Source organism: Hemitrygon akajei, chromosome 31 (genome assembly GCF_048418815.1).
Source record: "Hemitrygon akajei chromosome 31, sHemAka1.3, whole genome shotgun sequence".
Taxonomy (NCBI): domain Eukaryota; kingdom Metazoa; phylum Chordata; class Chondrichthyes; order Myliobatiformes; family Dasyatidae; genus Hemitrygon; species Hemitrygon akajei.
Window position 1 is genome coordinate 9,506,634 of NC_133154.1, and position 16,899 is coordinate 9,523,532.

Here is a 16,899-nt window from a genome sequence, read left to right on the forward strand (position 1 = left end):
CAGTGCAGTGAAAAGATTGAGCAGAAATCCCAAGCTGAAGAACCACAGAAAGTGAGGTTAAAGTGTTATGCACCAATCTATATGGTATGTCAGATAATCAGTGTTACCAAGAGGACTTGAACATTTTCCATTAATGTTTGATAGATTAAAAAACACAAATGCTTGGTACAACTTTCACTTGGGAATTCTATATTCAAACCAAGCAAATAAAATTGGATCACTCTACGTTTGGTTAATTGTTTGTAAGCTATTTCAGCTCTTGGTTAAAAAAAACAAGCCTGGACACTGCACTGACAGACTATTCTCTTGCTTGCACATCATAACATCTGCAGACACAATAGTTTCAATCAACATTTGAAGGACAATTACCACTTTTGGAATTTAGATAATTTCCTCTCTTATAGTCTCAGAGTGCAGAGGTCCATAATAGCACTTCCTGATTTAATCAGGCTTAAAGAATCTAAATCAAGACTGAAACACAAGAGACTGCATGCTGGAATCAGGAACAACACCCTGGAGGAACTCAATAGATCAAAGTGGCAGGCTTGTATGACACTGAATCTCGAGTGACAAGATCAAGAAACACAAGAGAGATGATTTTTCCACTGCCCACATAATCACAACCTAACCAAAGAGTGACATGCCTTTCATTTTCCCAGTCCTTGAAATGCCGATTTTTTAAAAAGCCAAGATACCAAGAGGGCAAAAAGGAACAAGAAAGTTAAGCTTAATCCAGGATCGCAGAAAACAAGTCACCATTAAATTCAAAATGTGACTTTGAATAGAGTAGGGTAGAGTGACACTGAATCTGCAGTAAACCCTGAACAATTAACATTTCACCTAGCCAGGTAAAGTCTCGACTAAAAACATCAACTGTCCATTTCCCTCCATAGGTGCTGTTTGACCTACGGAGTTCCCCCAGCACTTTGTGTGTTGCCAGCAGGCCATGAATCCCCTTCATAGAACAGTCAAAACTATCACAATCAAAGGCCTTCATATTATATTACAAATATAATCCAAAAACTCCAAACCTGACATCCTTACCTTAAGGGTCTTGGGATTTGCTTCCTGGTGCCTTGACCCGTCATTAACCTGCATGAGAAGGGTTTCTGTGCAAATATCCGCAAACACTTTTGTACAAACACTGTTTGAAAAGAGAAATGTTTTAACAGATTAAAACTCAGGCATGGCAAATGTAATATTTATTTCAAATAATAATTAGGCTCCATTTCAAGTGCTTAAATTAAATCTGAGACCCACCTCCCCCACTAGCAGGACTTTACTGTATCACTATATAATCATTATTATAACCTGAAACCAGGCTCTAGAGTTGGAAAATGGAGTATTTTCTGCTGATCCTAGACACTGCTCAGCAAAATTAAAACTCATGCTGAATAGTTCATATTATTGTACACTAACAATTTGCATTAGTCCCAACTGCACCCCAGGGTGACAGTCCTCCATTTCCAACACCAGTCATCAAGCAATCAGGTGTTGAATAGAATTGATTATCCAATGATAAACATATTGAAACTATTAAAGATTATTTCACTATCTAGCTCTTAGACTTGGGAGGAGATGGGAAGAACTAAAAGTAATCTACAAGAACATAAAACCTATTTTCATACATTTATTTACTCAGCTCCTTCAAAGCATTCTAAGAGGTACTTTTACAATTCCTACAACTTAAACTCTGGACATCAAACTAAATGGCTTGCTACTCCATGTAATAGCTCAGAAACAGATTTTAATAGAAATTTACAGATGGGCTTCATAATAAAAATAAAGTTACATATTACCTGTGACAGTTTTCAAGGGCGTTTATAGCCCAGCAGATCTTCCCTCCCAACTACATATGGTGAAAAGATCCTGCAATATAATAACAAATAATTATGTTTTTTATTGTGTTACCACCTTTTCTCATAAGTATTTCTGTAAACAAGAATTAATATTAATTATTAAAAGTTGATCTTTCAATTGTACAAAAATACAGTTTATTTCAAAAGATGTGTTTATTCCACATTCTAAGATCTTCTGCATCCATAAACATTCTTAGTACATTTCTGTGAGATGATACCAACCTTAGAATTTTCTAGTAAATTACAACAATTACAAATACTGGGAGAAAAATATCTTGGGATATCTCAAGAATGTGAATGGTGCCAGAAAATAGTGCATAAGCAAATACACTTTAAACTGTATCTTGGGCATTACAAAAGTCACTCTCAATTCCCTGACACAAATTCCATCCACAATAGATACACCGGTGGTTCTGTAAGATTCTAATTGTTCTTTTCAAATTTTGGGTGACACAGCATAGAAGCTATTCATCAGAAAAAGCTGCTAAAGTATTGTAAATATTAATTGCATCTGACTTTAAAACCTATTCCTTCTTTCATCAGCACACCACTGTTGCAGTGGGTAACTTTCACAAAATACACTGCTATAATTTGCTAAATCTTCCATAGCAGCATCTTCTAAACTCAACCTACATCTGGAAACTCAAAGGTATTAGGTAAAAGGTATCAATGTAAGGATGCCCTTCAAATCACACTCTACCAATTTAAACATCCATCACTCTACTTCCATGACATTGAATTTGAATCCTTGAAATTAACAAGTATCATCATCACCACCACTTTCACAAATACAGCCAAGAACAGGCAATAAATAACAACCTTGCTAGTGTCATACACATCCCAAGAATCACAAAAAATAAACATCAAATCCAATTTTATCTCAAAATATCACATAAATGATGGAATGGGAGAGCAGATTCGATGGGTCAAATGACCCTATTCTGCTCTAATGTCTTATGGTCTAATAAGGCAAGAGGAAGAATAAAAGTGATTTAAGTTAGCTGCAAATTATTTCACAAAAAGTAACTGCATTACTGAATTTGTATTTGCATGTTCCATCTTTTCACCATTTGTTTTATCTGCTAATTTCCATCCCTTCATTGTAAAGTTTGGATTTATTTACTGGAAACTAAAAGTAAAAGCAACAGCAATCAAATCGATTTAGATGGACATGGCCATTAATTATATTTTATTCAACCTACTAGAAAGCCATCCATATCTTCTTCTCATTATAGCTTTCATTCTGACCCTAACACATTCTTTGCCAACTTGCTCCAGCTGTTGATTGCCCCTTATATATTAAAAGAAACTTTAACATACAGTACTGCACAAAAGTCTTAGGCACAGATACAGTGGTGCTAGAAAGTTCATGAACCCTGTAGATTTTTCTCTATTTCTGCATAAATACAATCTAAAATGTAATCAGATCTTCATGCAAGTCCAAAAACTAGATTAAGAGAACCCAATTCAATAAATTAACATAAAAACATTATGCTTGTCTATTTTTTGAGAAAAGTGATCTAATATTATGTATTTGTTGGAAAAGTATGTGAACCTTTGCTTTCAGTAACTGGTGTGATCCACTTGTATAGCAACAATTTCAACCAAACATTTCCAGTAACTGTTGATCGGTCCTGCACAGCGGCTTGTAAGAATTTTAGGCCATTCATCCTTACAAAACTGCTTCAACTCTGGGATGTTGGTGAGCTTCCTTGCATGAACTGCTTGCTTCAGCTCCTTCCACAACATTTCTATTGGATTAAAGTCGGGACTTTGACTTGGCCATTCCAAACCAGGAATTTTCTTTTTAAACCATTCTATTCTTGATTTGCTCTTGTCTTTCGGATCACTGTCTTGTTGCATTATTCAACTTCAAGATTCAAAAACTTTATTGTCATTCTAACCGTACATCAGCTCTGCAGGGCAGAATGAGATAGCGTTTCCCAGGAGCAGTGCAATCATAACATAACAAACGCAACACTAAATAATAAACATAACAATAAATAGTAAAACACAACAGCCACATGTCAGTTAAAAACAAGTTATAAGTGTCCAGTGCAAGTCAAAAATGTCCAAAGTAGAGTCAGGTAGAGCAGCTATTTAGCAGTCTGACTGCCTGTGGGAGGAAGCTGTTTAGTAGCCTTGTGGTGAACTTCTATTAAGCTTCAAGTAACGGACAGCTACCCTGACATTCTCCAGTAAAATGTCTTGATACAATTTTGAATTCTTTGTTCTCTCAACGATTGCAAGCTGTCCAGGCCCTGAGGCATCAAAGCAGCCCCAAACCATGATGCTCCTTCCACCAGTTGGGATGAGGTTTTGGTGTTGGTATGCAGTGCCTTTTAACTCCAAACATAGCAATGTGCATTTCTATCTCATCTGTCCACAGTGTTTTGTTCCAGAGGCCCTGTAGAATATCCAGATGGTCTTTTGCAAACTTGAGACATGCAGCCAATGTTTTTTTTGGAGAACAGTGGTTTCCTCTATGGTGTCCTTCCATGAACACCATTCTTGTTCAGTGCTTTCCTTATAATGGACACATGAACAGAGTGAACAGAGACTTTAACAAGTTCTAGGGATTTCTGCAGCTCTTTTGCTGTTACCCTTGGGTTCTTTTTCACCTTCACCATGAGCAACATGGGAAGAGTGTGGGACAAATGGCAAAGAAGTGCCAGGGACAGGGGAGGTAGTGCGGGTGCAGACACATCCAGCCCTGAGACACCAATCAAGGTAATTTGATTACAAAAAAATTGATTTATTGGTGATTACAGAATGTCTCTATGATGCTTCCTGCTTCCACCTTGCTCTCTTCCCCTTTCCCAATCATGATTTCCCTCTCCCTGCCCCCTTCCCACTCTCAGTCCACAATAGAGACCCATATCAAAATCAGGTTTATCATCACTCACATTTCATGAAATTTGTTTTTTTTGTGGCAACAGTACACTACAGCATAAAATTACTACAGTTCCGTGCAAAAGTCTTAGTCAGTCTGGTAGTATATATGTACCAAAGACTTTTGCACAGCGCTGTATGTTCTCAATGTAACTCCATCACAGTTGTTCTACCATGGCTAAATGCAAATACATTAAGCTTACTTTTCCTCTTGTTTATTCTCAGACACGACACCTTAGTAATCACTCAGTAAACTTGAAGGGCCTAATGCAAATTATCAAAGTGAAAACCCCTAATTTTGTGAATTTTCTCCTTGGTTTCTAAAGTAATCTCATGCTTGTGTAGAATATTACCTTTAATGGCGTAATCAGGAAGCATTAATGCAATACATTCATCTATTTCACCAACAGCATTGATTCCCTGGAAGGCTCATTGAGATGATTAAATGAAAAGGAACAATTTATGCAGTAGACTAGCTGTCCATTCAAACGATGTCTACTCTAATCATTGGCTGATATTCCCCCTCAACCCTAATTGTCAGAACAATCCTCATTAACCCTTAATCTCTTTTGCATTTGAAAATCTAGCAATTAAATGTTGATTCTTCATGCAATCTCAGTCTAAGTGGCCAACTAAATTTGAGACCAACTCCTAATTCTAACCAGCAGGAATAATCTCCAGCTTTCAAGTCTGGGAGTTTGATAGCTTTTATTTCTATTAATTACTCCCAAATAATTTCTGTACTAATACTAATTTTTAAGTTCCTCATTCTCACCGAAGATTTGGTTTCCTAATTATTTCTGGAACACATTTAACTTATGTTATGAAAATGTGTAATCTTTTTGTCATTTCCTGTTAAGAATTTATAATTTCTCCTTTCTGTGTTAGATTGGGATCCAAATTACTGTTACTCATCTCCATTTACATACAAATAAAAATTAGATACTTTTTATTTTATCTCACACCATTTTCTCTGCAGATCATCCATAACCAAATTCTAAAAATCTTTTCAATTAAACTTCCAACTTTTGTCTGTTTCTTTACCCAACAAAGGTTCAGCCACGATGAAATGGCAAAGCAGACTCAATGGGCCAAATGGTCTAATTCTACTCCTATATTTTATGGCAGTGGTCCCCAACCACCGGGCCATGGACTGGTACCAGGCCGCAAAGCATGTGCTGAGAGGAAACGATATGATTTGGTGGTATGAAGCGCTCATATCACTTCATACCACCAAATCACATTGTTTCCTCGCGGCCCTGTAGCACATGCTTCGCAGCCCGGTACTGGTCCATGGCCTGGTGGTTGGGGACCACTGTTTTATGGTCTTAAAACAATATTATAAACTTCTTACAAACAAAGAGAAAATCTGCAGGTGGTGGAAAACCAAGAATTTCCTCCAGTATTGTTGGTGTTGCTTATAAACTTCTTGATCAACTTCTCAGTGCTTATGTTTGGACCAACTATATTGCATTTGAGTATTTTATTCCATGAAAGTAATGTCCATTCAATGTATTAGCACAGAACAAGTACTGGAACAATTAACAGAATTAAAATACATCAAATCCCCAGCTTAAATGACCCAAAGGGTAGATGTTGGTAATTATTCCCTCTGATAGGGAATTTTGAATTAGGAGTTACAGTACAAATCCTTTTACTGAGTATTTACCTTTTACTAATTGACTGTCTTTGAAACCTACTTTCACAATGCGACATAGCCAACACCTAGCAAACTAGATGGGTTACTTAACTAAATCACTTTCAGACTCGATATAAAAATTATTTTATGACAACTCATCCCTTGACACACTTCTACAACGAGATTAACGTAGCTCTGCACAAAACTTGTTCAAAAATGCATCTTCCCTAGTTGCTCCCTGGATATACCAGATAGAAGAAACTATGAATGCAATTAATATGCTCATTTTCTGTTGGTCTGTCCAATCTACACGAACATCAAAGTTCCCATCGACTATACAACCTGATGACATTATCCTTTGATTTTCAGAGCTTAGCCTTTTTAACATTACAACTGCACAGCAGGTGTGGAGAGAGAAACGAGGCAAAGAAGAAGTGGCACATAAACTTTTCTCAATGTTTTGGCTCTTCATGCCTTAGTTCCAGCCACTGTGATCCGACATTCCAAGCTATTAAACTTTCTATTTTATCCCACAGCTTATTCTCACTTTCTTCTGAGATTATTGTTACATTACAATGATCACATCACACCTAGAGGAAGGAAGAGAAAGCAAAATAACCATGCCTCCTGACTGGTAACTAGGTTGCTGAGAAAGTCATATGCCTGGTTACTGTATGAGATAGCATTAATCAGCTGAGATACACCCTTCAAAGAATTTGACATGTTCACAGTCAAAATTCACATTCAGAGATTGATCATTTGGGCAAAAGCCCAACAATGAACTGGCACCTGTGTTCACCACCAGTCCTTTGCCCAGGGGGTGGAATTGAGAAATAGGGAAAGAAGACAAAATCCACAGCAAAACAAAACAAAAATTGCAAGGTTTCACATAGGAAGAGATGTGCGTGAGACCCAAAAAAAACAAGTAGTAGTGTGACAAATACGCAACAGTAATATTACTGCAAGGGCAACATTTTGAAAATTAGCAATAAATTATCAGACAATTTTTTAAAGTCTAAAATACATAAAATTCAAATATTAACACTGCACACCAAACCAACACTTAAAAAGAAAGAAATTTGCACCAAATTATCAATTCAGACAACATCTCAAGTAGGTCGTTGTTTTTTTTTGCAAAGAATTGACTATTTGAAATTCTTTCTAACTATGACCTTTATTTTCCCCCCTAGTGAGGTAGGGTACATTCTGTGTTTTGGAAAAAAACTGAATATTTTTCATTCCCATTTAACGCTCACCAATCTCAATCGCGTCTCAACCGATGAGAGAACGACAAAATAAGACAAAAGATCTCTGCGACAGTTGAAAGCCAGCCAAATACTGGGACAGGAAATTTTTAAAAAATACAAAAAAAAACACATGGATGTAGACACACACAGTGGGAACTTGAAAAATGGCAACAAAATTCTGTTCTCGCTCTCTGTAGTAAAGCAGTTTTTGCTGGGTAGAGGTCCTGATGAATGGTTGCTTGCAGGCACCGCCTCCCCAAAATTCAACGCTGCTTTGCATACACTTAATTGCTGTCACACATATTTGGCAGTTTGCCCACCTCATAACTAAACGGATGACTGTCAATGAAAAGGTGGGAGGAGGCGTAGAAGGAAAGAAATCAGAAACCCATGTAGTTTTCACAACATCGCACTGAAAAAATTATGCCGAAGCGACTGTAGAGAAAATGGAGGCTGGAATTTCACGAGTATTGCAATAGAGAAAGAACTTTATTAACCCTTGTCTGCCACAAGCAGATTCGTGGTCCCAATTATAACACAAGTTCCGAGTTATATTGCAACAGTTTTCTTTCCCCTGGAAGAAAAAAAAGTACTCTTTCCTCATATATTGTAGTACCTAAAATCAATAATTTTCTTTTCTGGAAATAAAACGTCAATCAAGAAACTGTTCTGGTGCAAACAATCCACAATTTTCTGGAGCTCTACTAAGAAATTATCAATTGATTTTTGAATTTGCGACTACTTAGGAAGAGTATTTATACATAGAGCAAGACACATCAGGCTGAGTTTTGATGCCTATGCCAATTATTCTACCCTCAAATGGGCGACCCTATTGATCAAATCATACATCAAGCTACTTGGGACTGTACAATGACCATGAATCCACCTCCATAAGCCAAAGTTCTTGGGAAAAGGTGAGGTTTCTTTTCACTCTACAAGGAGACCTTTCAATCCTCCGATAGAATTCAATAAATCAGGATATCGGTAGCAGGCCAAATGGACTTCTAACTGTTGGCTGACCAAGACATATTAAAAGGCTTTGCTCCCTTCAGCTTTTCACAGTTCCAATTTTTAAAAAAGCATCTGGCTGTAACTTTCTCCAGCATGAACAGTTCTTCAAATGAACGTTGCTTTACCTCCATTTAGATTAATTTGCTCAAATCACTTGAAAACTTCACTAGTTAACGATTTTTCATCTTAAAAATAGTCAAAGTACAAATGAATATTTACATCAATTAATGAATTTGTTAATCAGCACAGATCATTTCCAGAATATAGATGGGCAACAATCCCACGTGCATTTCACAGCTCAATGAACTTAATATTAAAGGTTCTCACAAATGTTGTGAAATTGTATGAGCATCACTACTTTAAAATCTTAGAAAATGCATTAAATGAATGAGCAACACGTTAAGCATATTTATATACAATGATAGGTAGTTTCCAAGTGAAGTGTAGGTATTGATGCATTTTTAAATCAGATCTTTATTCCAGGAATTTTTAAAAACTAGTTCCTAAAAAACTGCATTAAGATAAACTCAAATAACTTAGCCAAGTGTCTGCCTCACAACCTGTTTAAACAGATTTACAATCTCATCAGACATAGAAAACTCAATGCATGTGCATTCTCCAAAATACTACTCATTGCTAGGCGAAGAATTTATGTGCTCTCCTGATCTTTCACTGTAGCATTGACTTAACCCAATATGATAATCAGCTCGATATTATATTTACTATCTTAAAAATTACTACATTTTTGCAAAACTACCTCAGCATTTCCACTCATTTTTATATGAGCAATACCAGAGAACACCAATGTGCCTCAATGCTCCTACATTCTTGCTATTTCACCAGTTTTTTAAAAAATCATTTCCACTTGTTAAACTTGTGAGATACACCATTCTGAATGATCCTTTTTTTACTTTCTACCAGATTTGGTTATACAGTGTTATATGATAGCTGGAAAAGAAATGACTAAAACAGTTATAAAGTAATCTGTCCCCTTCCTTTCCAGCCTGATAAAGGGGCTCAGCCAGAAACGTGACTGGTTATTCCTCTCCATAGATGCTGCCTGACTTGCTGAGTTCCTCCAGCATACTGCTCAATTATAAAATGATTCTCAGTTGCGCCAGAGTTTGGATTTTATCTATGAGGAACAAAATCGCTGAAGATTCCAATCACTTCACGTACACAAAAATCAGAGGTTCAAGATAAGTCCTCAAAAAACACTAGTTTTTACCTTCATAATACATGTGCCAACAAAACCTTTGTTTGACCTATTGTAGTAGAAATGAAACCTCAATTTACCATTGATTAGTGCTAAATGTTTCTCGACTGAGTAGCCAGGAACGCAAAACCAAGGTTTAATTTGATCTAAAAACTAGCAAACTTGTCCACAAATTCTGTAGACTTTTTAAATAGCAGTAAGCCACGCAATTTCATAGCGAGAAGGCACAATAACAAAGTACAAATATTATTCTCTTTTATACTGAAATAAGCTTTATCTTGTATAATGCTGTTACTCAATCATACCACGAAATGTTTAGATCCAATGCTTTCAGACTTCATTGGCAGTAAGGGCTGCATATTGCCCATGCATATGTGTGCTATTTGAACTGCTGTGAGCTCCTGTTCAAGCAACTGCTCCTCCTCAACACAGGTACAAGTTCATGGGGTTAGAGGGAAGTGAGATATCCTATCACAGACACAACTGTACTTCTAAACCTGTGAATGCCTTGGATGGGAGGGCTGGTGCTCCCTCCCCAATCAACCTGGAAAATTCGACCTCAGCATGCTCTCTGGGTTGATCAATTTCATTGTCCAAATGTGCACAACCTCAGCGTACAGACAGGTCAATCCATTTCCCAAGTTGTACTTAGCGGTCTCTGGAAGACATTAAATTCCAGGAGACTCTTGACAATCTAGGATTGGCAATCTTAATGGTATAACAACAATTTAAATGTAGCAGGTAACTTCAACTCTGATTAAGAGCTGGGAATGATAAATAGAACTCACAACTAATTAAAAAAACTGACACATATAACTTGAAAAATGACAAGAAAGCAGTGTTTGCTGGGTATTAACATCCTGATGAATGGTTGCTTGAGGAGGATGCAAGGTGACTTGGATAGGTTAGGTGAGTGGGCAAATTCATGGCAGATGCAATTTAATGTGGATAAATGTGAGGTTATCCACCTTGGTTGCAAGAACAGGAAAACAGATTATTATCTGAATGGTGGCTGATTAGGAAAAGGGGAGATGCAACGAGACCTGGGTGTCATTGTACACCAGTCATTGAAGGTGGGCATACAGGTACAGCAGGCGGTGAAAAAGGCAAATGGTATGTTGGCATTCATAGCAAAAGGATCTGAGTACAGGAGCAGGGAGGTTCTACTGCAGTTGTACAAGGCCTTGGTGAGACCGCACCTAGAATATTGTGTGCAGTTTTGGTCCCCTAATCTGAGGAAAGACATTCTTGCCATAGAGGGAGTACAAAGAAGGTTCACCAGATTGATTCCTGGGATGGCAGGACATTCATATGAAGAAAGACTGGATCGACTCGTCTTATACTCACTGGAATTTAGAAGATTGAGGGGGGATCTTATTGAAACGTATAAAATTCTAAAGGGATTGGACAGTCTAGATGCAGGAAGATTGTTTCCGATGTTGGGGAAGTCCAGAACGAGGGGTCACAGTTTAAGGATAAAGGGAAAGCCTTTTAGGACCGAGATGAGGAAAAACTTCTTCACACAGAGAGTGGTGAATCTGTGGAATTCTATGTCACAGGAAACAGTTGAGGCCGGTTCATTGGCTATATTTAAGAGGAAGTTAGATATGGCCCTTGTGGCTAAAGGGATCAGGGGTATGGAGAGAAAGCAGGTACAGGGTTCTGAGTTGGATGATCAGCCATGATCATATTGAATGGCGATGCAGGCTCAAAGGGCTGAATGGCCTACTCCTGCAACTATTTTCTATGTTTCTATCTCCTCCTCAGGAACCAGATCACAAATAGGCACCTCATGAAAGATCAGATACAGAGGATCCTCCAGTCTGATTCCCCAAATTATAACTATCTCTACATTTTATCCACACAAATTATGCCAAATACGCACAATTAATGCAAAAACTGCAATTTTCCAATGTATCTCTCAGTCAGAAAGAGACTACGGAAATCATAACAATCCAATGTGCAACTCACAAAGAAGACAGATGTCACAGAGCTGTCACTCTGCCATTCCATTTTTATTTATTTGGCTTCAACAACTAAATGTCAAATTACTGTTAAGTTGATGCTTTGCAATTAGTTAATAGTACATAAAAAGACAACAAACTGCTCCCAATTACCTCTAACAGTAATAAGCAAAATCACCAAGCTTGAACTTTATAGCTAGTTGGCTAGGATTGAAATTCTGTTTCAGAATTCAAAAATTCAGATTTAAAAGGCTGAACAGAAATGTGAAATCAGAGACCAGTAATTCAATCCATTCAAGCTTTATGTTTACACTTGGTATCTTTATGGCCCATATCATATTTACCAACCAGTTTCCTTTTCTAACATCTACCTTTCTAATCTAAATTAAAACTCTCATATTATTTTTCCTTCCCTACTAATCTTGAAAGACAATTCCAATTTCAAATGCTATCTTTTGGCTCTCTGTTCATCATCTCACATCAGGCTAAACCCCTCTATCACTAGAAACAATCTGTTTCCATATATCCTATCCTGTTAGATTATTGTTTAAACTCTTCCATCACTCCATGATAATGAGAAAGTGCATTTTATCTAAAAAAAAACCTTTTCCAAGATGTTTTCCCCACTTATAATCTTTCATGTTTGGTAAATGTTTTCGCAGATGAAGTGTCTCTTCAGACAGCAAACTTGGACAATTAGAAACATCAAAGCATTCAGGCTTACCCCAAAGTAATTTAAAGTACTTTAAAGAACCATGCAATTGCACCATTTCAGAAAAAAACACTTTGGTCCTGTGCACTATCCTTACTCAAAACAACATCACTGAGCAGAACATTGTATTCAAGCTCAACAAACTGAACTCCTTATCACAAAACTGCCGGCTTACTTCTTTGACCTAGTTATCTATTCCATAAACACTTCGGCTGAAAAATTAATTGCTTAAATTCCTCACAACATTTGTATCACATAAGCCAGTTTCAATATAAATTCTGGAACTACAATTCCCCGAAGTATTTTTGTTAAAAATGCACATTGTAAAACTGAAATATGTTCCATAAGTAAATGCGGTGATTGAACAAGTTTCCCTTCCCATTTCTATCCACTCCTGCCTACAGTTACGTTCTTTCAAGAGAAAATCTTGGGAGTGGAAGGGTGCGATTAAATGTTAGGTGTCAGACAGAGAGAGACACAGACAGAGAAATATGGCCGGTATTTCCACTTAAAAACGTACACTGGTTCAAGCACAGCCGTTTTTTCAGCCACAACAATAACAATGGTTGTGGAATGGCCAAAGCATTGATGGAATCTCCCATGATTAATCTTGTTGCTGGCAACACACATTCCATGTAGTACCTGGACAGCACTGTATTTTTAGAGTTGCTGTCTTTTATGAGAAAAAAATAAGGTGCCATCTTCCCTCTCACAAGGACATGGAAGATCATCTAATGCAAATCAAAAGCGGCAATGTGAAGTTTTCCCAGTGCACTTGCCAAATATTTATCCCTCAACCACTGTCATCAGCATCTGCTCATTATCATCAAAGACCACACTTCAAAAGTACTTAATTGTCTATGAAATAGTTTGCAATGCCCTGCAGTCATGAAAGATTATTTATAAAAATGAATGCTTCTCACAGAAATGGCCATTTGGGTGGAGTACCAAAAACAACCTGCTTGTGAAGCAAGCACTCAAAAAGTCAGTATCTTCTCAAATAAAAGGAAAGAACATTAAAAGGGAAAGTGCAAAAATCTGATAAACTATAGTTAAAAAGGGACGTCAATAACACATCAGCTGCAGACAAAACATTGCACCCTGGGATCAGAATTACACTTATCTGAAATTGTTTATCTACCTAAACACAAAGGGAAATCAAAAGGATGGCAAGCAGACTTCAACGACATATAAAAACACACACTCAAAACCTCTGTTGCTCTGGATTTCCAGCATCTGCCAGAATCTCTGTATTTATATAAAGCAGACTCTTGGAGATCTGGTAGTGAAGTTCATTACTCCCACAGTAACACTGGAATGTTGTCTACAGGAGAGGATTTCGCATATGAACCTGCTATTACAGTCACAACATTAAGTAATTGGGTTAGTGCTCACACAAACTCTAAGCAGCTCTATATTTTCCTGAACCATAAAAGGGAACTAATGAAATATGCGAGAGAATGCAACAAAAATAGATGACTGGATTATTATTCCCTTAACGGTACAATTCTTTACCTCAAACTCATCTAAACACCTTCAAAACACCTTTCAGTTTATTTTCATCCACAAGCCATAAATAGGATTTGAACTCTGAACTTTAAGAGGCTAGAGCACAAAATCTAGGCCGACACTCTGAGCACCACTACCAGAGCACTGGGCTGTCCAAGATGCAGTCTTTCTAATTTTATAATAATCCTCCTCAAATAAAGGCAAAACATTCTGCGGCATTATTTTGAAGACTAGGGGATATATCCTGTGTACTGCTGATACTTAATTCAATTAACATTACTCCAAATACTGCTGTTTGTGGGATCACACAACAACACTGACATTATCTATAACAACAAAATCGTAAAATAAGTTAATATTCTTAGTATTTATATTTGATTTATAAATTCATTTAGACTTTCTGCATCAGTGTTTTTCCTCATCTTCCTTCACATTTCTTAAAACATTCAGATTAGATCCTCAACTTGATTATTTTTAATGATTAAGCATAATATATGCAACACTTTCCAATGTGTTGAAAATTTTAACTGGATACAGGAGCTAGTCGAGTGGTGTTGCAGCAACAGCCTTGCACTCAATATCAGTGAGACCAAAGAACTGATTGTGGACTTCAGAAAGGATAAGACAAGGGAACACACACCAGTCCTCATAGAGGGATCAGAAGTAGAAAGGGTGTGCAATTTCAAGTTTCTGGGTGTTAACATCTCTGAGGATCAATCCTGAACCCAACATATCAACTCAGTTACTATGAAGGCATGACAGCAGCTATATTTCATAAGGAGTTTGAAGAGATTTGGTATGTCACAAAGACACTTACAAATTTCTACAGATGTACTACAGAGAGTGTACACACTGGCTGCATCACCATCTGGTACAGGGGAAAGGGGCTACTGCACAGGATTGAAAGAAGCTGCAGAAATTTGCAAACTCAATCAGCTCCATCATGGGCACCAGCCTCCGTAGCATCCAGGTCATCTTCAAGGACCAATGCCTCAAAAAAAAAAGTGGCATCAGTAAGGACCCCCATCACCCAGGACATTCCATCTTCTTACTAACATCAGGGAGGTGGTACAGGAGCCTGAAGGCACACACTCAACAATTCAAGAACAACTTTTTCTCCTCTGCCATCCTAGTTCTGAATGGACATTGAAGCCATGAACACTACCTCACTACTTTTTTTATTTCTATTTTTTGCACTACAGTACTTAATTAATTTAAGTTATTATAACAAATTATAATTCTGCTCCTTTATCTCTACAGTTCTTTCGTGCTTATCCCCTCCCCCCTTTATCCTTCCTCTGATTGGTTCTCCACCTGGCGCCTCTAGCCCTTCCCCCTCCCCTATCTCTATTACTGGGCTTCGGCCCTCTCTTCACTCCCCCCATTCCTGATGAAGGATCTCGGCCCGAAACGTTGGCTACTCTTTTCTCACAGATGCTGCCTGACCTGCTGAGTTCTTCCAGCGTTGTGTACATATTCTCAACTCAGACAGTGTTTCCCAAATCCATGACCTCTACCACCAAGAAAAACAAAGGTAGCACCACCATCTTTAGGTTCTCCTCATGTTGCACACTATCCTGATTTGGAAATATATTGTGCGTCATTTTAGCCCAATGATGAAGAAAGACTAAACGAAGGAAACATTAATTAAAAATTCACAATGCAGTGTGAAAGATAATATTAAAACTAAATTAAGCAGAATAGGCTGTCAAACATAGTTCTGCCCTTCCTTTACAAGCATGCCAAATTCAATTTGGTACATGCCTTCAGTGGTGTGACTACAATCCAGAGCTCACTAACAAAGCTGCACATTCACTGCAAAACAACATGGTGCATCACATGTGTGACCTTAGAGTAGAACATTAATTGAGACTGGGTCTTCAACATAAACAAAACAATTGATAACACAAAATTCTGAACAAAGCACAACATGATCAGTCACCAATCAGGTCCTAGAAAAATCAGCACAGAAATTGAACACAAAGTGCATCCATATTCATCTCAAAACAGAGGCAGATTTTAGGTCAATCTGCTATAGAAGTATTCATGAGAAGCATATTCTTATGTTTATCATGAATAAAATGTGGATATATGCACACTTTGGGATTCATAAAGAGAATTCTGTACTGTTGGCCAAAACCAAGTAGTTCTTAAACTTTGTCCATAATTTGTGGGTTTAAACTCTCACTCCAAAGATCTGACATGCCAGTGCAGCACTGAAATGAACTGGCGTACAAAGATCTTTTCTGCTTTCTCCAACTAGCATTGAAGATTCCATAGCACTATGCTGAATTACAGCAAGTGAAGCAAGTATCTTTCAAACAACACAATTAAACAGAATTTCCAGTCATTTTCACACTGTTGTTTGTAGAATTATTTCTGAACACTCAATTGGCTGCAACAAACAACTTGCTGGAAGAACTCAGTGGGTTGAGAAAATTCTATGGGAGGAAAGGAACTGTCAATGTTTCAGGTCGAAACACTGAGACGGGGCTTAACATCTGTTAAACAGCTTCCCAGTTCCTACAGTGAAATTATGACTAAAATTTCAAGAAGTATCTGATTGGCTGTAATACTACTTCAGTGTTCTAATACCAAAGTAGAGGAAACTCTATATAAATGCAAGGTCTCTCCTTTCCAGGAATTATTGGAATCCAAAATACAACCACCTCAATAACAGTAATTGTTCTAATGAAATGCCAAAAAAAAATATAATGCACCAGTTAATTGGGACACATTGAATTGAATTTATTTAAAGCTGATATCCATCCCACAATGTGAGAGAGTAAAAATCTTTGTGTTATGACTCCATTATGATGTACAAACATGTGAATTTATAAGTCTAATGGC

The 16,899-nt window shown here is 37.4% G+C and overlaps 1 protein-coding gene across 2 annotated transcripts in view; it reads right to left on the bottom strand.

Moving 5' to 3' along the window:
• Positions 1-16,899, bottom strand: part of LOC140719497 (trinucleotide repeat-containing gene 6B protein-like) — a 196,813-nt gene that overhangs the window by 167,217 nt on the left and 12,697 nt on the right. For both annotated transcript variants that reach the window (XM_073034215.1, XM_073034214.1), the window contains exons 2-3: positions 1,800-1,869; positions 1,045-1,144 (exon numbers count right to left, since the gene is read on the bottom strand). In XM_073034215.1, the coding sequence (XP_072890316.1) occupies positions 1,045-1,098 (54 nt within the window). In that variant the 5' untranslated portion in view covers positions 1,099-1,144; positions 1,800-1,869. The remainder of the gene's footprint in view (positions 1-1,044; positions 1,145-1,799; positions 1,870-16,899) is intronic.